This window comes from Psammomys obesus, unplaced genomic scaffold (assembly GCF_907164565.1).
Source record: "Psammomys obesus unplaced genomic scaffold, mPsaObe1.curated_primary_1811, whole genome shotgun sequence".
NCBI classification, from domain to species: domain Eukaryota; kingdom Metazoa; phylum Chordata; class Mammalia; order Rodentia; family Muridae; genus Psammomys; species Psammomys obesus.
Window position 1 is genome coordinate 965,730 of NW_026585685.1, and position 24,230 is coordinate 989,959.

The 24,230-nt window shown below is 42.3% G+C and overlaps 1 protein-coding gene across 1 annotated transcript in view; it reads left to right on the plus strand.

Annotated features, from left to right (window-relative positions):
- Nucleotides 1-24,230, plus strand: part of Spag17 (sperm associated antigen 17) — a 214,246-nt gene that overhangs the window by 30,177 nt on the left and 159,839 nt on the right. The window contains exons 2-3 of the mRNA XM_055628204.1: nucleotides 16,004-16,144; nucleotides 16,688-16,774. Coding sequence (XP_055484179.1) covers nucleotides 16,004-16,144; nucleotides 16,688-16,774 — 228 coding nt within the window. The remainder of the gene's footprint in view (nucleotides 1-16,003; nucleotides 16,145-16,687; nucleotides 16,775-24,230) is intronic.

Here is a 24,230-nt window from a genome sequence, read left to right on the forward strand (position 1 = left end):
TGTGTGTGTGTGTGTGTGTGTGTGTGTGTGTGTGTGTGTGTGTGTGTTTGACATCCCCAGATGTCAGAGGACAACTTGGATTCTGTTCTAGAACCATGTAAGTCCTTAGGATTCAACTCAGATCATCAGGATTGGCAGTAAGTGGCCTTAACTGCTGAGCCATCTCCCCCAACCCTCCATCATTCTTATCAGAATGTTTTCCACCGTCTCTATCCTAAAAATTTTGAGTTGCTTCCTATCTTAGCTCCCTCTTTCTTCACTCTGTGACTCTTTCCAGATGCTCTAGCCCTTTCGCTCATGTCTAAAACGAAACCCAGCTTTCCAAGTGTAGATTCTGGTTTTATAGGTGCAGAATGTTTGTCTTCTACTCCCCCCCCCACGCACACACCTTCTTCTGTACATGGTGAACAAAGACTCTTCACAGGGCTGAAGCTCAGGCCTCTGGTGGAGGTGGGAAGTCATCACATATCGATGCATTTCCTGAGATTGACATTCGAACCCCCAGTGTGTTTTCCTCAGTGTACTCACTTTTGAGGCCCGTGGTCCCATAGGCATATCTGCTTCCTCAAAGATTCAGGGTACCTCCTTGCCTTGCTCACCCATTCCATACTCACCATCTCATCATCATAGCTGATGACAAAAACAAGTCAATGAGATAGAAAAGAAAGACCCTGGATCTCTTAGTTGGATCATGACTGCTGTGTGTCTCCTTGGTCAAGTCTCCATATCGAACTTTCCATCTGTAAAATGAAAAAGTGAGACAAAATGACAAGGAAAATAATCTCACAGAATGAAAGCATATAATTTTAGATCCCACTGTGTAGTCCATTTTCATATCCTTTGTGGCAGCTAATAAGTTCCATCATCCAAGGTCAGTTCCCAGAATTCCTACTGTTAACATGTCTCCATGCAGAGCCTGCCCCATTTAACCTCACCTTTGTCTCTAAGCCAGATCTTAACCATGACAAATCATTCTTCTACTTCCATGGAAACTCAATATTTTGGTAGGGAAACTTATAAAATGCTTTCTAAATGTTTAGATAAATTTTGTTTCCTGGTTTCCCTTGTCTTCAACACTCACCATCATTTTTGTGTGTTTTTCTTATTCATTTTCTGTTAAATATAATTATAATGTATGACCTGGGGTGGTACAGGCAATATAGCCATTTCTCACTCAGTACATATTGAATAGAAAAGGGAAAAGCAGCTCCCAAACTCTTGACTAAAGTTATTCAGTTTAGCAATATCGAGTTCACCCGCCCCTGTGTTCCTGTCATATTTCAGATGCTGTTGCGTTCGTCACATCTCTCATTGCTGTGACAAATTGTCTGATGAAGGCAGTTTAAGGACAGGAGAGTTTTTATTGCCTCGGGAGTTTGAGGGTTTGGTCCTGTAGTGGGGGTGTGCAGCAGTGAGAGCACTTCTGACTGCGCTGGCAGAAACATGAGGCCACTGGTCCCATCACATCAAAGTCAGGAAGCAGAGGCCAGTGCTCAGTGGGGTGCCCCATTTTTATTCAGTCTTGGACCTCAACCCATGGGATGGTGCTACCAATATCCAGAGTGTGTTGCCACTTCAGTTCAACCTCTCTGAATACCCTCACAGGCATGCCCAGAGTTTGCCTTCCAGGTAATTCTAAATGTTGTCAGGTGGATAATCATATTAAGTAAGAATTTTTTCTTTATTTATACTTGGTATTGTCACTATAGAGACAAAGTACCAAATAAAAATTTTGTTTGTCAAGAACATCTTATGAATTTGTCATTAACCTAAGAAAAAGTTAGTGGAAACAAGTTTAACAATGGCAATCATCCCAGAGATGACAGGAATTCCACAAAGTGACCAACAAATCCAACAAATCTGGGCCCAGGGTGGTCTGCAGAGACTGATGTATCAACCAAGGACCATGCATGGAAAAGACCTAGACCCCAGGCTCAGATGTAGCCTACAGACAGCTAGGTCTTCATGTGGGTTCCCTAGTATGGGGGGAAGGGGCTGTCTCTGATATGGACTCTGTTACCCAGTCTTTAATCACTTCCCCCTGCAGGGTGGCCTTGCCAGGCCACAGAGAAAGAGGATACAAGCAGTCCTGATGAGACTTGATAGGCTAGGTTCAGATGGTAGGAGAAGAGTACTCCCTCTTTCTGTGGTCTAGGGATGAGGGATCTGGGGGAAAGAGAGAAGGAAGGTGGGACTGGGAGGAGACTAGGGAGAGGGCTACAATGGGATATAAAGTAAACAAATTATAAAAAAATTTAAAAAACCATGTCGATCACATCTAGAGACTAAATGTTTTAATCATGTCTTTGAATTTTTGGTGATATGAAATCCAAATGAGAGGTGGAGCCTGGCTGTGGACTAGTTGATGTCAGCTTCAGTCAGCTGAGCCCATAAGCTCATCTTCCATGGCTCACCCTGTGGAGTCACCTTCACCTATCCAAAGATGGTATCACTCAAAGTTTGCCCCCAGCAACTTTGGCAGCACCACTTTCCTTGGCTTTATCTATCTATTGGCATCATTTCCAATTCCAATAATTCTTATAATCTTAGAATTATTCTTATACTTCATCCAAACTCATTTATAATGAGTTTGCTCTGCACTTTAGAATTCAGCTACCAGGAAAAGTTCTTTAATGTTATCTAAATTTAGAGTCAGTGAAATATTTCATCAAAATGAACAAGCAGGTAGGAATCAATTTTATTTGACATAATGGGCAACTATACTTGACATACTGTTTTAAATTAATCCAGTAGGAAAGCCTTCTTGGCTTAAACTGTAAAATGTGGAAGTTTGACATGGCTTCATTAAGTAATTAAGTTCAATTGAAAACACTATTTCTTTCCTTTTAAATTAATGTCCTGTTAACTACTTGACTATGTAGAAAGGAGAGGTAAGTAGGAAAAAGAAAAATGGAGGGTTACTGGCACCCAAATGTTACATCTAAAAAAAAAGGCACACCTGATTCTAACAGTCTGACCCTGGGTCCAGAAGCTCCATGCTCCTCAAGAACATGTTGGTCAGACTTAGTCTGAATCCTAGATTCATTGAGTTAAAACAGGGGCCACAACTCAGACAATCTGTGCTTTGCTAAGCATGAATCTCATCAAGCTAAGCTTTTACTCACACACTAAGGTGTTGGGCACAATGTAAGTGCTAAGTTCTTCATTGCTAGGGAAGAACTGGCAACTGTTTCAGTGGAAGGTGTGGCCACTGTGGGCTAGGGTGCTCAAGGGGAAAAGTCACAAATGCAGCAGGTATTTCATCTGGGAGGAGGACATGCTAAAGAAAGAGACCAGGCTGAGCAAGGCTGAGAGCTGAGGAGATGTGTGGAAGGGCCTAGAAGGAGGAAAAAAAAGCATGAAAGTGATATAAGCCTATTTTAATTAAAAATATGTGAAAACAATAAGATAAAAAAGAAGGAATGGTGTCAATGGGGAGAGAAGTCATGGGTCACACACTCCAGAAAAAGGTGGGAAAGAAGCTCTGGTGACTAGGAAAAATAGAAATTTGAGAAACTAAATTGAGCAGAGATCAACAAGCATGATTTTCTCTCTTTTTGAGTCGGGAGGTTTGTTTGTATTGTGCTGTCTGGGGCAAATGAGAGAAATAAAGGAGTCAGTTTTAGGCACGTTGGTTAGGAGATAATGAAAGGTCATCAGAAGGGAAGTCTTTGCAGAAAGTCGAAAGTACAGACTAGCAACTGCTCCAAGTGCAGAGAAAGAGTGACTGGGCAGTGCTTGGCCGTAAACAGAGCATATCCATCACCTCACTGGGTAGCCGAGGCTCAGCGGGCAGAGAGCTGGCAAGAGCCTGAGGCTGACAAGGACGGCGGCTGCAACCAGTCATCTGGACATGACAGGACTGCTGCACTCAGGAATGTACTGCAGCTACAGCTATTTGCACAAGACTGAAGCTGACAGCATTTGTTCATGAAAGGGTTTTTGAGCCCCCTCCTCTTTCTGAAAGACTATTGATACTTAATTCTCCTGAAAGAAAGGATACCACTTTCTTCAGTGGTGTAACCACTGTAAGTCGCCTGCGCTCCAGTAAATAACTTCCCATCCGTACTCTTTGAGGCAAGTGTAACTAAAGAGAGCAGATCTACCACACACAAACACACACACACACACACACACACACACACGCACACGCACACACATACACACAAATTGAAAGTAGGTTGGGTGGGAAAAAAAGGAAAAAGGAGATAACTTATTAAGGTTTAAAAGTGCTAACATTCATTATATTTATGTATAAAAATGATCAAACAATTAAAAAACCAGTTTTGTACTTGGCACTATTGTAAATTTTATTACTTTAATTCTGATTGTTGTTGCCAGTAAATACAAATGCCACTAACTTGTGCACGCTGACACCATATCCTGCAACTTTACCAAACTATTAAAGTTCTGATTCCTTTTCTTGCAGATCATTAGATTGTATTGTCTCTGAGTATAGACAGTTTTGTTCCTTTTTAGTTAAGAAGCTGTTTAAGTCTTCTTATTCTTTATTGCCTGTACTTTGTTAAATAAAATTAGTGAGTGTGTAAAAAGTCCAGTCTAATATTGAAGGCAGAGATTTGGGAACTGCCAAGGCAGAAGTGACGGGGACTTCATGAGAGTGTCCATGAATAGTTCATCCAAGAGAAGAACAGAAGGTTGAGAAAAGGATTCTGTGATACACCCAATAGATATATGTTTGTAGGAAAGAAAAAAAAAAGGCCTAATGCTCAGAGAAGGAACCACCGTGGCAATAGAGACAGAATAAAATAATTTGATGCCTCAAAGTCAGGCCAGAAAGAAGGGTGCAGATGGGAAGTTAAACATCTCACATAGGACATCTAGGGATAATGGGGCAATGTAATTATGCCCAGTAAGAAGGATGTGCTCACGAGTCTTTTCAAGGATTGAGTTTCAGCCCAGTGCTTATGATGATGATGATGGTAGTGAGGGAAGAAAGCTGGTGGAAACAACACTCTGGGCTTGAAGGACATTTGGGTTATCAGGTTGTAGGAGCTTCAGGAATAGACCATGTGGAAGGGTTGGCTGTGAAGAAATACATACCAGGGTGATGGGCTGTCACAGGAAGGCTGGAATTAGGCAAAAGCAGCAATGGATATGCACAATGAAATAAGTAGGAATAAGGGATTGAAATCTGGAGAAGGGAGATAAGAACTGAAGCTAGAGAATGTCATCAACTCTGGTTTAAAAAAATAAGAGGGGATCAGAATCTCTCAACTCCCTCAAAAGAAGTTATTGAGACTGGAGAAGAGTGTGTTGGGATGAAAATACAAGAAGGGGAGGAGAGGAAGAACTTAAGCAGAGAAGCCTGGCTTGCTCTTCTCCTGACAACTTCAGTGAAGAAAGAAGACAGACCAGCAGCATGTGTGACTGAAGAAGCGTTTCCATTATTCCTGCATGTGCCTGTGGGGCTTTTCCTAGCAAGCAGCAATAAAGGGGGTCTAGGAGAGTACCTGCCATCCACGCTACAGTGGTTCAGACACATCTTGCTCTTAGGAGACTGTGAGTCTTTTGAGAGCAAGACTTTCTTTTCTTTCCTTTTGCATGTGTGTGTGCACAGGTTGATGTCAATGTCACTTCAGCATCTATGATCATGTTCCACTTGATCTGATAAGAGAGTCTTTTCTTAGATTTCACTGCAGCTAATCTAACCATGCATCTTGTATCAAGGATGCTGCCTCTACCTCCCAAGTGCTGGGATTACAAGCAGCCGCTACCTCTGTCCAGCCTGTGGGTGGGATCTGGGAATCTACACTCTGACCCTCCTGCTTGCACAGCAAATTCTTTTATCTACTGAGCTATCTCCCCAGCCCCAGGAGAGCAGAGGCTGTCTCCCCAGTCCTTTTCCAAGTGTAGAATGATATATCAAGCACATTTATACCCTCATAAAAAATTGTGTTTTAAAAAAAACACATGAAAACTGAGAACCATTTGTTCTTGTGACTATTCCTCTCATCACCTTCCCAGGAACAAACTAGCTTAAGTCCAGTGTATTTCCTCTCGGCCTGTGTCTGTTTGTGCATACCCACAAATAAAAGCCAGCAGCGCTCAAGATAGGATTCCACTAATGAGTAATAGTTATTCCGAGCCCCCCTAAGTTGGAGGTACTGTCCTAGACGGCAGGGGGTGCCAACGTGAACCGGGGCACAACCTTCTCACACTACACTAGCCAGTCCTGTGGCTTGTTTTCGTTCAGGCATTGTGTTTTGACTTCTACCCAAATAGAGGCATATGTATTCAGTTCATCAGCTCAGGTGTATCTTTGTTTCTGTGTGATTGTCTTCATATCTTTAATTTCTAAGATCACGTCACACAAGTGCTGTCCTGAAAAATACGATTAGTGAATAAATGAGCATAAGTAATGCAATAACCAAAACGGTAGCTTCATGCACTGATTTCTAGGTATGAACTATTTGAACCTAGAACAACTTTTCACTCTTCAGAGGCTGGGGTACCTTAGATTACTCACTCTATTTCAGAGCTCATCTCAGTGTTGATCATTCCTCAGCAAGTCTTAGTGGAGTGAATGAATGAATGAATGAATGAATGACTCTCTGATGGAAGCATTATTATTTTTCATAGGTCAAGTTTTGAGTATTCAAGTATTTTTCCAAAACCCTGTGGTTGGGATCAGGACTAACTGGGGGTTTCCGATACACCTTCTAGTGTTCTTTTTATTACACCATTGAAAGAGCTATTGTAAGAAGTCTATGAGGGAACCAATAGGAGAGGAATAATTTTTATGAGTTACTACCCTGATATATCCAATTAATGGAGCCCATGTACCTGTGTAACTGGAGAAGATTAACAACCGTAAGCAGATCTAGGGCTTGAGATTTATCATAATCATTGACTGGGTCTATTTTGTTGCATGAGCTATGAACGAGGCTCATGTTGTAAAGATGTGTGAGTTATGAGGGTGGGAGGATAAAGGAACGAGCCAGAAGCAGTTTCAGTGATTGGAACTGCTCCTGCTAAGGCCACAGGTGACCTTCTGATTGCCCTGCTTGTGCGTTTTCCACTCCTCTGGCTTCAGCCCTGCCTCCTCTCATGCCCTCCTCTACTTCTTTTAATCTGTCTCCTAGGAAAATCATAGGGAAAAAAAAAAGATAGTTGACCCAAACCCTGAAAAACTCTCAAGCACTGTTGGAAGAGAGAGCTCAAGGATTTTTGGGGGGGCACCCATACATCCTGCCACCCACCACTCCGAGCTGCCCTCCACCAAGACTGATTGACCTGGACTGTCTTCTCGGAATCTTACCCCAGTTTCCTCATTCAAAGAAAAGTCTGCCTTTGGACTCCCTTCTTCAAACCCTAGATCCCAACCAGCTGAGAGGTACAGCACAGCTCTGAAGGGGACCAGAGGAGCCCATCTCCCCTGATGGGGTGGCCAGACAAAGGATGAGACTAAGCCGCCTCCACACTGGAATATAGGTATGGCTTGCCTCCTTGCAAACCAGCGTCTTAGGTACATTCCTGTAGTCTCTGTGGTTTCTTAAATCAACCCCATTTAGTAGGGGCTAGTTGAACCAAACCGTTAGCTAGTTCTTGTTGAAAACTAAAAACCAATTCCATGACCTCTTCATTGCCCAAGGTAGGTCCTTATAATACCTTTTTTTGTATGTCCACAGGGAGTTGTTAAAGACACCCCATCAGTTCACATTTCTGTGATAAAAACCCAGCCTTCCAGAAGATCTGGAACTTCCAGATCACCCTTGGCCCTTCTCCCTCACAGTATAATCTGAGGACCATACTTTTAGAGCTACAAACAGAATGCTTAAATAGGCAAAGAATGTTTGCCCTGGTCAGAAAACAGTGGAGACTGCAGTTTTGTCTTCAAAATGTTGTCCTCTGTTGGATATTTAATTGAATTGAGTAAAACAGGATCCACTTTGTGGCCAGAATAGTCTTGGACCCTTGTGTTTGTCAAAAGTAGCCTGGGGTAGTGTGTCTTCATTCAGACAGATGCAGGGTTTAAACATGATCAGTGTTCTTGTAGCAAATCATATGCGGGCGTACTTATACTAACTGTGAGAACATGGATTTTCCACAGCCATTAACTAAGTAGCAGCTAGGAAGCCATTATGGGTCATCAAGGAGAATGCCATTCTGCTTCCTCTGGGTAGCCCTAATGGAAAGGCAGACTATGACATGAAGCTTAGTGGATATATGAAATTTGGAGTGAGCGAGGAGTCCACACATGCGAAGAAAAGGGCTTCATAGCATACAATTGCATCTTGGAAATCTGTCTTAAGTTTTAATGTGGAAGGTAGTCACTTAACCTTGAAGGGATCTGAGGGAAGGAGAAGAAGGCCCAGTGTCTGAGGAGGGGGTTGATGAAAGAGCATGGCTTTTAATATGTGATGATGAAAAGAGACCCCCTTTCTTTGGGGTGAGTCCCTGATTCCAATTTTACATTTGTGGAGCAATTAGCAGGACTCCGCTCAGCTCTCCTCGGGCTCCTCTGGTAGAAGAATGTCTCTGATATGTAATATTTGTTGTTTGAAAAGCCAAAGAAGCTTGTTGTTTCTTTGTTTCTTTCTTTTTTTTTTCTTTTTTTTTTTTTTTTTTTTAAGTCTGCCTTACTTTTTATGTTCTGAAGTTCACTTTGGACCTCAGATTTTGCTCCAAGCAATAAAACTGGTTGGAGTACACTAACATAATGGAGCTGTAATTGTAGCCAACTGGTGGGGGTGGGGAGATAGTTAAGGTGTGTCGTGGTTTCTGTGGTTTCTCTGCAGAGTAGAATTCCCTGCAAAGCTTTTCCATGTGGTGTTTTAATAGCTGCCTTAAAACTCTCTGATGCATGGAGCAAAACTGGGTTAGGCTCATGTGCTACATTGTAGGGATGGGCCAAGAGCTCTCTGAAAAATGAAACAAACAAACAAACAAACAAACAAAACAAAACCAACAACCAAACAGCCTAAGCCAGAGGCCAAATTGTCCAAAGAAGATCCTAGGGACATATCCAAATTTAGAATCACAGACGCAAGCGTCTCCTCTAGCCCAGATTTGCAGAACATTTTTTGGGAGGCTAGGCTCCTTGTAAACACTGATCTATCTTTTCCTTTTGTTCAGTTCTTGACAACTTACAAAATGATGCTACATACATTTGTCCATTAGAGCCCCATACCTTTCTTTGAAGGCTGTGTTATTATACTTTTTTGTTTTTTCTTAATGAGGAAACAGAGCCTTAAAATTAGCACAAGGCTGTTTGGGCAAGAGACTGCAAGGCAGAATTGGACACCACTTTAAGAGCATGCCCTTCCCAGGAGCACTTCCCTAATTTTAGTCTAACATTTATGAAGACAAGAGAAACCAGCCAGCCACCCAGTGCACGCAAGGTCCTGTTATTTGTAGGAGACTGAGTTCTCGTCACCAGGAATCAGATGTTCACATCTGATTCGAGACGTCAAAGGAGCACACTTTTCTCTAATTCACATCTCAGTGACTTGGGAGCTCAATTCCTTCCACAGTGCCAAGAGCAGCTGATAGAACAGCACACACCCAGTCAGCCTTTTCATACCAAGCATGTGTGAAAGCTCTCTTTAGTGTGTGGTTTTGGCTGCTGAGTTCAAGGAGCATTTATAGAAAGCAGTTATGTGGTAAGTGCATGGATGAATTGGAAGAAGCCTGGTTGACAAGTTCTAGACCCCTTTGCACTGCAGAAAAGGCCACCATTGGCAAGACACCCTTTGAACGAATCTCTGAATTCTTGGGAATCCTTTTTTAATATGTGGGAACCCTGAAGAGGAAAAATAAAGTGGTCCAGGCAATAGAGACATGGGGTTTATTTACTTATCTGATTAGCAAATCAACCCTTAAGACCCTGAGTCTAATAGGTAGTAAACTTCATTACACCTTGAAGGGGCAGCAGAGCCAGAATTCAGCCCCCGGCAAAAAACTTCACTCCCTTTCCTTTTGTCCTTAAGAACTAGCCCTGAATGGACATCTGTGTTTTATATCTGGAGCCACAAAAATTAACCAGCTTAATGTGTGCTATTCCATGGCAAAAGACAGACCCATTTGCACTTTTGAAGCATGGAAGCAGATCTCACTTGCAGTGAGGAGTTCCCTGGGGACATTTCTTCAGCGTGGCTGCCCGGGCACTCACTGCCTCCAAGTGCACTCATCCACAGCTTGAAGCAGTCTCACTTACCTCTGAAGCATAGTTTTGTTTCATGTTGTGTTGTGGTTGTGGCATTTCTGAGAGTTCACATCATTACAAACTGACAGAAAGGTACCTCCTGGCAGAGTCTGATGTTCTCCCCACAATTCTCCAAATGAGCATATCTTTAGTACTCTAGATACTTTGTGTGTATGCCTCTCTTCCACAGAAACAAATTGTTTTAGAGTCATCTCAGCTTCATTATTTTCAAAAAGAACATTAACTTTTATAAACAATCATTCAAATTGACATTTGATTTTGACAGTACAAAAATTGATATTCTGATTTTTTTTCTTGATTTGACCATAAGATTGTTGTGTTTGAAGCGGCCATATTAGGATGAGGACACATAAAAGCAGAGCTCCACCCATTATTATTCAGCTATGCATATCACTAAGTCAGCCTTACACATAAAACTCATCCTGGTGTGCTGCTGGAAAATGACTGATAGCCTGCTTCTAGGTAGAAATACCCTGGTATGTAGCATTCGCCAACTGAAACACTACATCTGGGGCAGGCACAAAGTCCTTGAAACTGGACAGAGCTGAAGAGAGTGGTGACCAATGGTTCCCATACAGCCCTAGATAGAGATCACAGACTAACATGGGTGGGAATTGGTGCTGCTGCTGAGGCAGGCTTAGGCCATTCAGCTCCCACCTGGATTCCGGACCTGGACAGCCAGTGTGATGCTCTGTTTCCTTAGCACACGCTCTTTCTGCTGGACCTTTACATTCTTCCACTATTACTAAAGCTTGTAGAATTTCACCTCACAGAACTTGTGGCCTATCTATAGCCACGGGAAGAGGGGCCACAACGTCATTTTGATGGGAGTCAGGAAAGAGGAAGAAGAAGGAAAGAGAGGGCTGGTGGCTTTGTAGTTAGTGCTGTTCGTAAGTCCTTAGTAGCCTACTTCCTCTTGCATCAGGTCCGTACCTGAGTCTCTCTCAGAAAACGTGTTAGCAGTTCCCAAATCCTTGTACCTGACCCCTGGTAGGACTCATGCTAGATCAGATCCAATGTGTTCTGCTCTCAGGGACTGAAGGGCTGCCGAAGGTGTGCCCCACAGTTTCCTGATGCGCTGCTTTCTCACACTTCATGATGCTAAGAGTCAAAGTCCGCTGAGTGTCCAAGTGTGTCCCCTGCTTTTATAGAGAGAGCCTGACTCTATTTCCTGTTCACAGCAGGCTCCACAAGGGCACTAGTGTGTGTGTGTGTGTGTGTGTGTGTGTGTGTGTGTGTGTATGTGTGTATGTGTGTGTGTATGTGTGTGTGTGTGATAAATTCTCCCTAGTTGTGAAAATAAGACAGCCACATAATCTGATCCCTAAATAAGGTTCCTTATTGCAGTATGCACTAATATACCAAACTAAGTTTTATTGGAAATTAAGAAGGCTATATAATTAGAGGAGGATACACAGTGACAAGAAAAAGCCATGTAGCCAGTCCTGATGAGACCTGATAGGCTAGGGTCAGATGGAAGGGGAGGAGGACCTCCCCTATCAGTGGACTGGGGGGGAGGGGCATGGGAGGAGAAGAGGGAGGGAGGTTTTGATTGGGAGATGGGGCTACAGCTGGGATACAAAATGAATAAACTGTAATTAATAAAAAATAATAAATTTTTAAAAATTCCTTCTTAACAGATACAACTGTGTAGCTGCCAGTTTGAGGTAATGAAAATATTTCTTCTCCTGGCCAAAAGCCCACACTAACATTGCCCTGCTGATGGAGAGCCAAGCCTTCTTTTGAAAGGAAAAAAAAAAAAAAACTAGCTTGAGAAAGATGTTCCCAAACCCCTGTCCATTTGGTGGTAAATCTACATGACAGAAAGGTTTCCTTCCAGCTGAGTTTTGATCTGTTGTATTAAACAGCTCTCGGTAAAACCCAACTTCTTCAGTGCTGCAGTACTTGAGAATTTTATACATCTTTTTCTACCGAAGGTTCTCTGGTCAGTTCTGGGTAGAGGCCAGACCTTCTCCCAGAAGTGCTATGGAAGGCCATCAAGAGACCACTCCATTGTCTTCCCCAAATCAGCCGTCTGCCTCTGCTAACAGAAGGAAGCAATCACAGCCCCACCATCTAGAGGCTGTGTCTTGCTCGCTAGCGAGAAACTTGTTATAATCATATTAGAATATGGAATGCCTAGTAAAACTTAGAGAATTTTTAATATATGAAAGAAAAATAATTCTTACTCTACCCCGTCTCTGTGAGACTAGAGGCTTTGTGGCCAGGCCCCCTGCATGTACCGAATGCTTTCTTGCCTTAGGAGACTACAAGTAAGTGTTTGGGTTGAGACGCCCTCCTGCCAGGCTTCAAATTAGGTAAGACTGGTTAAGCAAATAGAAGGTAATGGATTGTGTCCATACATGACTCCATTGCACCTTTGACTAACTTTATCAATAGTTCCTGGGACAGGACTCAAAATTACCTGTGTATAATATATGTCTCCAGGTAGCAGAGAGTCATCTTCATTGTCAAAGTGTTAGGGAATGCCAGTATAAAAAGCCTCCTCCCTCACCACCGAATGTATAGATTCAGCTTTTATTTCTCAGCTTCTGTTAAGTACACTCAAACTTCCTGAACTGTCTTGAACTCACCCTTGGGTAGGAATACAGCTGTACTCAAAGTGTTCTCATTTGGCTGTGACGTTACACTGCCATCTCCCTCTCTCATGGTCAGTGTTCATTCTCACGAAACCAAACTTCTCTGGCTTCCTTTCCTGTGACTTAAATTTAAGGACGATGTTTAACTGCATGTTGAAGCAGAATGTAAATGGAGAAGTTTTTTAAATAGTATTTTACCAAATCATATTTGTGTCCTTTTCCTTTTTTAAAAAAACAACATCTTATTTCTAAACCAGTTGTTGTTAGTAGAAGTTTGGAACCTGCAGGTTTCCTGAATGCTAACAGAAAGATCCAGAAGTCTATTTTTGGAACCTCCTTTCCTTAGGTCCCCTCCCCTCTTCTTTCATCCAGGAGTGCTGCATTTCCTAGCATCCCGCTGCCCCCTGCTGCAGCCAGGAGTTTGTGCACCCTTCCCCACAGGCGTCCTCACAAGCGTAGCTCTGAGGACAGCCTTTATGGATCCTGCTTTACAAAACAGACCCAATCCGGAAGCAGCTGTTCAAGGACCAGAGTGTGGGTGCAAAGCTGGGCCATAGCTTGATTTCTCAGACCCTATCAAATGGGGAGACCGTCCCTACTCTAGCTTAGGTAAACTGTCTCATTGTGACATCAGAGGTACCACAAGTTTCGACATGTTAGACTGTGGATTGGAAAAATGGACTTGTTTGTTTTGAAAGAACCCTAGAGCAATGAAAACAGAACACTTGGCTTCTGAAGAGGGAAAGAGATTTCCTTAACCTCTCATCCTCTGTAAAATACCGTTTAAAAAAAAATGTGATTAACAGTGTTTTAAGGGTTGAATGTAAGCTATTTCTGAAGGCCCTATACACTTTTACAAGTACTGTAAATCTCCATCAACTAGTAACTTATGGTAGATGGTAACACGGCATTCTGACCCTGGTGATGCACCCTCAGATGGCCCTGAACCACAGATTTGTCAGCTCTCTGTGTAATCCTCATGGGCCAAAATGGTCTTAATCAAAGCATTGAACTCCTGGACCTCTCTTTCTACCCACAGTGTACCACTGTGCCTACTTCCCTGAGTTACTTAGGGGTTCCGAGGGGTAGCACGTGCCTGGCACACGGCAGATCCACAGTAATTGTTTGTTCCTCCTCTGCTTCCCCCTCTTTGCTCTTGTCTGGAATGAACAACATTTGACAGCGGATACTGATGGATGGGTAGGTGTTAAGCAGCACCCTCTTTTGGAATTAGAATTGTCTTGAAAAGAGCCAACAAACTTTTGTCACAAGTAGCCTTCAAATATTGGCAAAGAAACTTGCAGGGAGAAGAGGGAAGTGGGGAGCAGTTTTCAGTGTTGGAGCGTCCATGTACTGCCCACCCAGGAACAAGGAATACTTTTCTGTGAGAATGGAAGAGACTTTCCTTCTTCAGCTCTGTAGATGTAGCTTTGATGGGAGGGGTGGAGACAGCATCCAACCCAAGGAAGCTCACCTCATGGCAATAAAATTCTTTCCTAATTGGTTAAAATATCATACTTATTTTTTAAAACCAGAACATTAAAAAAAAATTACACCCTTTCTATATCAAATTAACATCCAGAAAGAACATTTTAAAGGCAATAGCAGTGATTAAAACGTAGTCGTGCCTACCTGCAGGTTGGCAAATGTTAATGCGTCCTTTGTAAGTAACACATACATCTTTCTGTTTGCACATGAGGCTTTGTTTTCCTGATAGCACTGGACACTGGGTGGATCTTGTTATACAGTAAGTTCCCGTGGAGAAACACGGCTTTGATGAAGAAAGACAGCTCCTATTCGATGGTAAGAAAGAATGGAGCCTGTGTCTCTCCTCCCACCTCGATTCTGCTTCTGACATCAGCTGACTGTGAAAAGAGCAGAGTCTAGAGAGAGCCACATAAAACTACACATGTCACAAAACACACACACACACACACACACACACAAACACACACACAAAAAAAAACTGCATGAGGTTTTCCAGTCTTCTTAAGACATCATCTTAGCATCTGCCAAGAGCAGGCTTTACTCCGTCGATGTCAGGCCTCTAGCAGTACCTAGAGCAAGCTCAACCTTTCCTGCTGCTGCACCCCTTTAGTAAACTTCCTTGTGTTGTCGTGGTGACCCCCCCCAACCATAGAATCACTTTTGTTACTACTTTGTAACTGTAATTTTGCAACTCTTATGTACTGTAATACAAATACCTGTGCTTTCCAAGGGGTCTTAGGTGACCCCTGTGAAAGGTCATCTGACCCCCAAAGAGGTCAAGGGGCTGCACTCCACAACTTGAGAACCAGGGAGCAAGAGGGTAGCTGAGATTCTGTTGTGCGCTAGTGAGATCATGTGGCTGGGTGCCCTTCCTTGCAGTCCTCCTTCCTCCCTGGCGTCTTTGTTCTGCATGCTTGCCCACCTCCCCGGGGACTGTTTTTGTTCAGCAACAGAAGACAGCCTCCCTGCAAACACCAAGAGGCGGTGAGGGGCGGGTTAAGCACATGGAGTTCCACCCAGTCTCCTAGGCAATTACCTTTTCCCACAGAAACTATAACACACGGAGATAAAGGAATTGCTGGATGAGATCCTCATCTTTAGTAACTCATTTCTTTAAATTGTTTGAGATGAAATTCCCGGTCCAAGTATATAAGATGCTTTAGCCTTTTTCCTAGACACAGGAAGAGTCCTTCTGTGAATTGTTAGTCACATTCCTCTTTCCAGAAAAAGGAGAAGGTTTGTGCTGGTTCCCACTAGCAAATCGTTCAGTGTCACCCACCACATAGCAACTACTGCTTGACTTTCTTATTAAACTAGCACTATTTAGAATCACCATCTAGAGAAAGACCCAGGAAATAAAACAATGGTTACCATTTTGAGACTGCATTTTAATGTACATTTGTGGTACGTGAGTAGAAAACAGCAAGTTAATATATATATGTTTTTAATTTTTTGGGGGGTGGTTAACATTATACTGGGATAAATCTACCCTTCAGAAACCATTTCCCTGGTCTCGCAAGAAAACAGGTTTCAGTCAAGTTGCATGAAATTTGGCACAATACTGCCGCCTTATGGCTGCTTTGATCAAAAACTCTCATGTACTCCAAGGTCAACCCTGTCCTTAAAGTAAAGTAAGGAAAGAATCCTGGTTTTCAGTAAGAGCTTTTGACACAAAACTACCCAGTGTAGAACATTTAGCAACTAATTGTGTCTGCTCTCATAACAGAACGATTGGAAGGCCTCCATCGCTTTCGTGGTTGGGAACCAGATTGAGGATGAGCTTCTCATTCAAGCCCTCACCCTGGCTGTCCAAGTCCCTCAGCGCAGATTCTTCAGCATCGTGTCATGGAAAGACATCCTCCAGCAGGTACCCTTCCCTCCGTGTCTCAGCACCCCCAGTCATCCTTCCTTAGCGCTGTGGACTCGAATTTTAGAAGATGCAACAATGATCTGTGTCTTGGACTACTCCATTATTTGTGACAGATTACTTTAAATAAACACACCCTGAGATTCCGTTTAAAATATTTAATCTGGAAGGACTAGCCTTTTCATTAATGTAGTCCATTTAAACTTCGTTCCACTGACAAAGCTTTCTGCAGCTATTCCAGGCACGGCACGAAGTTCTCCAAGGAATCATTTCCTTTAAGGTTAGATAATAACAAAGAGTAGACTAAATAAGGGAAGCACGTGACCAATTGAATGGCTCAAGTCAGAGGGTGCTGGCGCTACAAAGAGCTAGGGACAGGCATGAGGTGCCCCCAGCCTGCCTACAGGTTAGAAACACCTCATCCGCTTTCTTGCAACGTTCCCTAGTGGCTTCACTTAAATCCCTAACTTATTTGAAAGTTTCACAGATCTACGTGTTCCTTAAGGAAATCTTTCATTATAAATTAATCCAACTTTCTTGCAGATCAATGAAATATATGCGATTGTTTCAAGTGCTCCAGTCAAAAGGGGGAAAAAGTCCTCGAATCTCAATTTACCATTATATTATGAGGTGAGTGACTGTGTCTGTCAACAAGGTTTTTGTAATGCTCCATCCGCAATAACAACTGGAGTCCAGTATGATACTTTTACTTTCTTTAATTCAAACTTTTAAAGTAAATTCTCACTTCCATTGAGTTTATTTGTTCCTTATAGTGGACACATACGCACACACCTTTAAGAATAGGCTTACCTAGACTATTTACACTATCATTGTTCCCAGTTAAAGAGCATGACTCATGAGCAGTTATATACCAAATTATTGGTGTATACCTTTCCAGGATAACTGCTGAACTTGGCTTCCAAGGGAGCCATTATTAGTGTTAGATCCTTGAAAGAAACAAGAAAGAGTTTCTTGTCTACGAAAGAGCCACAGCCGGAATGGTTTTTCATCAGTCCATGAATTTTGTGCACAATTTTACATCTCACTTTAATCGATGTAAAACTTGTGATATTCCTCAGATTACTGGCACATACCAGGCACATTCCATTGCTAACAGGTGCTTGATACAAAAGCCCGGCCTGTGTGCCTGCACAAAAGGTTTACAACTCAGCCTCAGTGCAAAAGGATTTCTTCCCACCCTACCTCATTAATATGTAACTTGGGGCTTGCAAGAGATAATAAAAGTTTAGTGATTATTTACAATATCGCTTATACTTTATTATGCACTATTTTATAGCTATGCAGACCAAAAACATGAAGATTTAAGGACTTTTAAAAGACAGCGTGTTTGGACTTTATTTTGTTGGTGACTAATGAAGTTGCTGTTGTGTGTTTGTTTGTTTGTTCATTTGTTTGTTCTTTTAATGTCCTGGGTCTTGCATGATTTAGTGTGCCTGACCTCTGTAGTATGCCTAAGTATTATCTGAACAAGTTTCATTGTAGTTATTGATCGTTGACAGTACTGCAAATGTCTTGGCATTAATTCTTGCTATCTACCACTCCCAGCATTTCAGCACACTCACCTTGCTAGCACAGTCAAATTACATTCCTCCTATCATTTCTTACAATGTTCCGAATGTGTGCATGCCAGTTGAAAGAGTATGTGATACCTGGATTTAAAATAGTGAATTGTTTTTTTTCTTCTGAAGTGGTCATGAAAATCCATGTCCAAGCCTCAGGCCTGGGATCAATTAGGGCCCCAAAGGATTCTTTCTTCTTCAAAGATACTCAGTAAAACACAGAGATGATAACAGGGAAGTTTTGACATTTAATCTGGATGGGCATTTTGACTTGGATGTGGGATAGCACAATGCTACAAATCTAGAGTGTAGTTAGAAAGCCATCCCTCTCCAACATGTGTTGGAACTCTTGGGCGCATATTCTTCACTCGGGAGGTCCCTCTCACATCTGGCTCTCCCACATTTTTCCACTGGAGCATTTGGGCAATAAGCCTCCCACACTCACTTTTCTGAATGGTTCCAGAAGGAGAAAGGGAGGCAGGGTGGAGCAACACAGAGATCAGGCCTTGGAGGCACCAGAAATTCATTACCATCTATCACTAGAACGAGAATGAGAAAGACCATAAGGCAAGCTCGAGCTCCTGGTCAGCACTGACCTAGGGCAGGTCACAGCTGGAGGAGAGACTGCCTCCGCATTGCCCATCTCCCTCCCTCCCCGTGGAGGGCCTGTTCAGTGAGGCCCTCACCTGATTCCTCCTCTAATGGGAGCCAAAGGAGATCATCCATGCCTGCGAGGAGCATGGAGAGGTAGCTAGTCGTCGTCTGGGGCCTCTGGACAGTTGAGCCAAGCGGAAGGCCTGCTCATGTTTCTGTTTGCATGGTCTGTAGCAAGTAGGAAACCTCCCCAGGCAAACTTCTTAGAGCATGATTAGGAAAGTCTTACATTTTCTCTTTCAAGAAAACCTGGGCATTTGGGAGATGGATAGTATAACCAAGTAGCTTGGCCTTGGAGGAGTTCATGAGACTTGTTTCCCTTTAGGTCTCCATTTTGGATTAAGCGCTCAAATATACCAAAAAGGCAATGAGCATAACTGCATATTCTTTCCTACTTGTAGGATATTCCTGTTGACCTTAAACCAGAGCTTCATCTTTCATGCTTTAAACAGACTTAAGCTGCTTGGCTTCCTAGTGTTTTTAGCTTGAGGCTGATTAGTAGCCACCAGTTAAAGCGAGACCGCCCCCACCACACTGAAGTTTATCCATGAGTAAGTAGTAAAACAGGGTCAGAACCACATTACATGTTTCCAATGGAGACTTGAAATGTCTGAGCTAGCAAAGCCCACATTCCTGAGTGATATGCTCAAGGTTTTGTTTGAATGGTTTGGCATTGTGTACACACAGACTCATTTGAAATTGTGTAATTTCCCCCTGAAACTTTAGCATTGCATCTAGCCATGATACTGTATATACAAGCATCTTTATTTACAAACCATAGTTCTTTGAAAGGCCACTTAGATTTCTGCTATTGTAATTCCTCCAGAGGTATCATTGTAATTCATTTGCTCATTCACTTTCTTGTTTTGAAAACTATGTTTTTTGGTTGTTGTTTTTTTTTTTTTCTCTCTCTCTCTCTCCCGGGAACCACTCCAAGCACATCTATGAATGGGGAGATAATAGTCTTCAGCATGTATAGTATCAGAAGGGCTAGCTATTATTTATTGTTATTACAACTCATTAGGTTAGAGACAATCCTATGTACTGACCATAGCTGCATTTCCACACCCAACGCCACTTAAAAGTATGGACATGCATGAAAGTGGATTAACAGACATTACATACTGATAAGTTTTGCCAAATACTAGCATATGTACTATTGTACAAGCATTATCTGTACAGTGCATAAAGGGTAGAAATATTGATATTGTGAAGACTTGGATCTTGAAAAGCATTGGGATTAGAGACAAAATAAATAGTAAACATACGAACATAGGTTAGCATACAGTAGGTATTCAGCAAATACTCCTTAAAAGAGTAAATAACACATGCAGAAAATAGCCAGTGGTGTCCTAAAGGGACAGGGAAGTGTCTGGAGAACTAAAGGAAAATGAGATTAACATTAGCTGCACCATAGGGGAGGAGCCAAAGAAGTTCTGAGGAGGCAATGGCATCTGGAAAGAAAGAATAAAGGGATTGGACATTTTGATCTTTATAAGAACACAACAAAAACTAATCACATCCAAATCTAAAAAGAAATGTGGACACTCCCATTTCATACACAGGGAAATGATGTTTGGAAGTCCACTAGCTAGAAGATTTGAAATTAGAGGTTGAAATAACCTTGATTGTGCCACAGGTAAATACATGGCTTCAAGTTGGGTCATTTTACCATGAACTCAACACTCTTTCATTAGTCTCGGTGCTGACTAACATGGGAGATCCTGACATTCAAATATACAGAGGGGCATTTTAGTAAAAGAGCACATAAAACAGCCACAGGAGTTAAAGAGATCTCTAAATGTGAGAGAAGTCTCAGCGAATATGGGAGGAGTCCCAAAGAATGCTGGAAGAAGTCTCAGTGAATGTGGGAAAAGTTTCCACGAGCATGAGAAAAGTCTCAGAGAATGTGGAATAAGTCTACATGAATGTTACAGAAATCTTAATGAATGTGCACCAAATTTGTATTTCCATAGTACAATAAACACTAGATAGAAAATGATAAATCCTGTAGGTAGTACCATAAACCTATAGAGATGGAAATCTATAAGAAATTTTAAGTGCTGGGGAGATGACTCAACAAGTCAAGAGTACCAACTGCTCTTTAAGAGAAGCTGGGTTCAATTCTCAGCACCCTCACAGCTCTTCTCACCATCTGTAACTGTGCTTCCAGGAGATCTGATGCCCTCATCTGACTTTCGTGGGAACTAGGCATATTCATGGTGCACATATATACATCCAGGCAAAACACCCATATACAGAAGAAAGGAAGGGAGAGGGAAGGGAGAGAAGGAAGAAGAAGAGAAAGAAAGAAATGAAATGAAAGAAAAAAAGAATTTTAATACTGAGAAAATGCATTCTTTAGATTCCAACTGAACTTGCATTTACTTAGTTTATACATCCAGATCTTTTATGTTCTTCTGTGCTTTATGACCCAAGTGACTTTTTCCTTTGCAAATATACCAAGTAATGACTATAAATTAGAAGGAGGCCTTTACCAATCATTCAAAACCAACTAAAATGTCTTAAGAAGGGAGGCCTGTGTGTGCCTTAAGTCTCAAGGCATGCAAATCTATGCACAGTAGGAGAACATCTTAATCTGGAAGACAAAGCTGGAGTGAGACAGTGGTTACTTCCACAGTGTGTTTGAACTCAGGAGTCTCCCATCCCAGATGCCTTAGGCTCCACACCACACAAGCCTTCACTCTGTAATGGAAGCCACCTCTGCTGCCCAGCTAAACATGAGCTTCCAGCAACGTGTGGGCTGAGCTTGGAATGACTATCTGAAGTTTCCTTAGAAAAGACATAGTACAAAAACAAAAAGTAAGAACTTCATTAGAAATTGTCTATAAAGGGGAGGGTAATGCCTACTTGGTGACACAGTTTTCAATTTCTATACAATAAAAAACAGGCATAATCCTAAAGACTATGTGACGCACTGCAATTTTGTGCCTACAAGTGAATATTAATTTTTCTCATCAGTAAAAAAAATACTTTTTTAACAATTAGGGTGTTTTTGTTTTTCAACACAGGGTTTCTTTGTGTAGTCCTGGATGCCCTGTAAAACTCTCTGTAAACTAGGCTGGCCTCAAACTCTGGGATTAAAGGCATGTGCCACCACGCTCAGCACAATTAGTTTGTTGTTGTGGTGGTATTGCATTATTAACTAAAATATTTTATGGGTTTTTCTAAGTCATAACTTGAAAAAATGGCATTAGTTTTGAAAATAATATACCAAGTGCTCTCTAAGAAGAGGTGAGAAGAATCAGGCGCGGTGGCGCAAACCCGTAATCCCAGCCCCCGGGGAGGCAAAGGCAGGCAGATCTTCGTGAGTTTGAGGCCAACCTAGTCTACAAAGAGAGACCAGGCTAGCCAAGGCTATACAGAGAAACCCTATCTCTAAAAATCAAGAAAAAGAGGAGGAGGAGGAGGAGGAGGAGGAGGAGGAGGAGGAGGAGGAGGAGTGGTTAGGACTGGCTGGTGCTTTCCAGAGGACCTGAGTTGTCGGCATATGTCAGCCACCTATGGAGCAGGTCATAACCACTCTAGCTCCAGGGTATCTGACACCTTCTCTACCTGGCACACATGTGGTATCCACATATACACACATACACATAAATAAAAGTAAATATAAAAAGAAAATAAAGGATCCAAGTGTTCTGTCTTCAGATCTTATTTTGTCCAGTTTTAAAGACACTGCTAGTGGATTGGTTTATTAGATCCTGATGGATTAGCTCCATGGTTTTGATCCTCAGCTCCCAGGTGTATGAACATATTTCTCAGGTCTTTCCCAACAAGGACTCAAGTCATTTGCAAGAACATAGATTTCATTATTGTGCAGTAGTCTGCTGTATTCTAGATTCCTAGAATGAAAGTAATTTCCTAAACTGTGCTTCAAATTAATAGTTCACGCAGTAAAGCTATAAGCCTTTGTTTTCTAGGGGGTGGACCTTGTCAAAATGAAAAATAGAAATCTCGTGCTTCAGAGATAGGAGAAATAATACGTGAAAACATTTAAGAGGTTTGATATTATTAAAATGGCAGCTGTTCTGAGGCCAGGAGCAGTATGTCATGGAAGAAACAAGGGAAGGGGAGGCAGGAAGCATTTCCCAGCCTTTTCAGTCCTGAGTTTTAAAACAAAACAAAAACATTCTGGAAGAACTGGAAAGTGGCCAAGCTAATGCCGTTACTTCATGGAGCTTAGGGACACACCAGGAAATTACAGGCCAGTCAGTTTAACTTCACTTGTAGGGAAAGTATTAAAAACTGCTGCAGGAGATGGAGTGGAAGGGTACTTAGCAAGGTACAGCTTGATTACAGCAAGCCTGGCCAGCCTGTTTTTCCAAAAGGGAGGTCATGTCCCAGGAACTTGTTGAAATGCTTTGAAGCTATTGTGGCCAGTACAGCCTTCAAAGGACAGAGTGGAGCCCAGAATCTACGCATCTTCTCTGTCCCATATCAGCCCTCTAGGGATGTCTACAGAATGTGGTCCACATACAGCCTCCAAGCCTAGGGCTCAAAAGCCGGTATGAAAATAGCAGAAAATGGCCTGTGGGTAGAAACATTTTTGAGAGCTGGAACCAATTAATAACAACTTGATATTTATAAATGTAAAATAATGAGACTTGGAACAAAATTTAGGAATATTGAGCTGTAACAAAAAAAAAAAAGTACCACTTTGGGACTATAAAAAACAACCCAGGAGTTATTGCATCAAAATCTGGGCTTTGGATACGTCAGTCGCGCAAAGGAAGAGAAGATGTGGAGAAAAAGTGTGCTAGGAAATCATCACATAGTAGAAGGTTATGAAGAATTGCATTGAAAAACTGAAAAAGCGAACTTTTTCAAGTTGAGAAAAAGAACAGTTAAATGTGTTAACAACCTGGGCCCCTGTATTCTGAAGGACACCAGAGCAGGTCAAGAGAGAAAGTCAGGTCCCAGCTGGGCAGGGAGCTGTTGAAGGTCAGGACTCCATGCTCTAGGAATGAGCCCCTGGGGTGCAAATATGTTGGCCTCTCAGACGGGAGACCTGTAGCTCTATTTTCAAAGAAAAGCACCACTCAAACAAAAGGCATCAAAAATACCCTGAGTGCAGGCCAGCTCTCCTCCACCCCAGAGCACAGGCGCTGACCACACCCATATGGCAAACAGTCATCCATCAGAGACAGGAGGTTAGACAAGTCAGTGCCAAGAAACTCGGGATTCAGCAGCAGGGATCCCAATCCGCCCAGGGGCTCAGTGGCTGGCCGTGTTATTTTGGAGAGTAGTCAAGACAGGAATCCGGTCAGTATTTCTAAGAGGTGAACGCCAGCTGAGGACCGGCTATGAGAAAGAGCAGCATTCCACTGGTTACATGTGGCCCTAGAATCCATCAGATGGATGTTTCAGAAGGAGCTAGAAAGGGTGCTTTCTGTCTGTAGTGAGTAAGAACGAATAATCCACGTCTGTCCGTAGTGGTAAGAACGGCCACCACTTATCAAGCCTGTATGAATTGGCTTAGATCCTAATCCTGTCATCCACCAACCACAGGATACCTACAGGGGAGAATAAAGGTCAGGTAACGGCCACACAGGTTGAGTAATCTGTTGACTGCAAAGACTCTGACCTTTTACTGGTATCACCTATTACAAAATAAATAAATAAATAAAACAGCTGAAATCCTGGAAGCAGTTGTAGATTAACCGAGTCATAAATACAGTAATGCTAGTCCATTAGAATTAAGATTTAAATCTCTCGGGAGCCCTCTGATTTTTTTTTTTTAATTTTTCCTTTGACTCAAGGCAAACACAAAGAAAGTATGAATACAATAAAAATCGCACGATAGCTTTAGTTGCGTATTGGGGCTAGTTTTG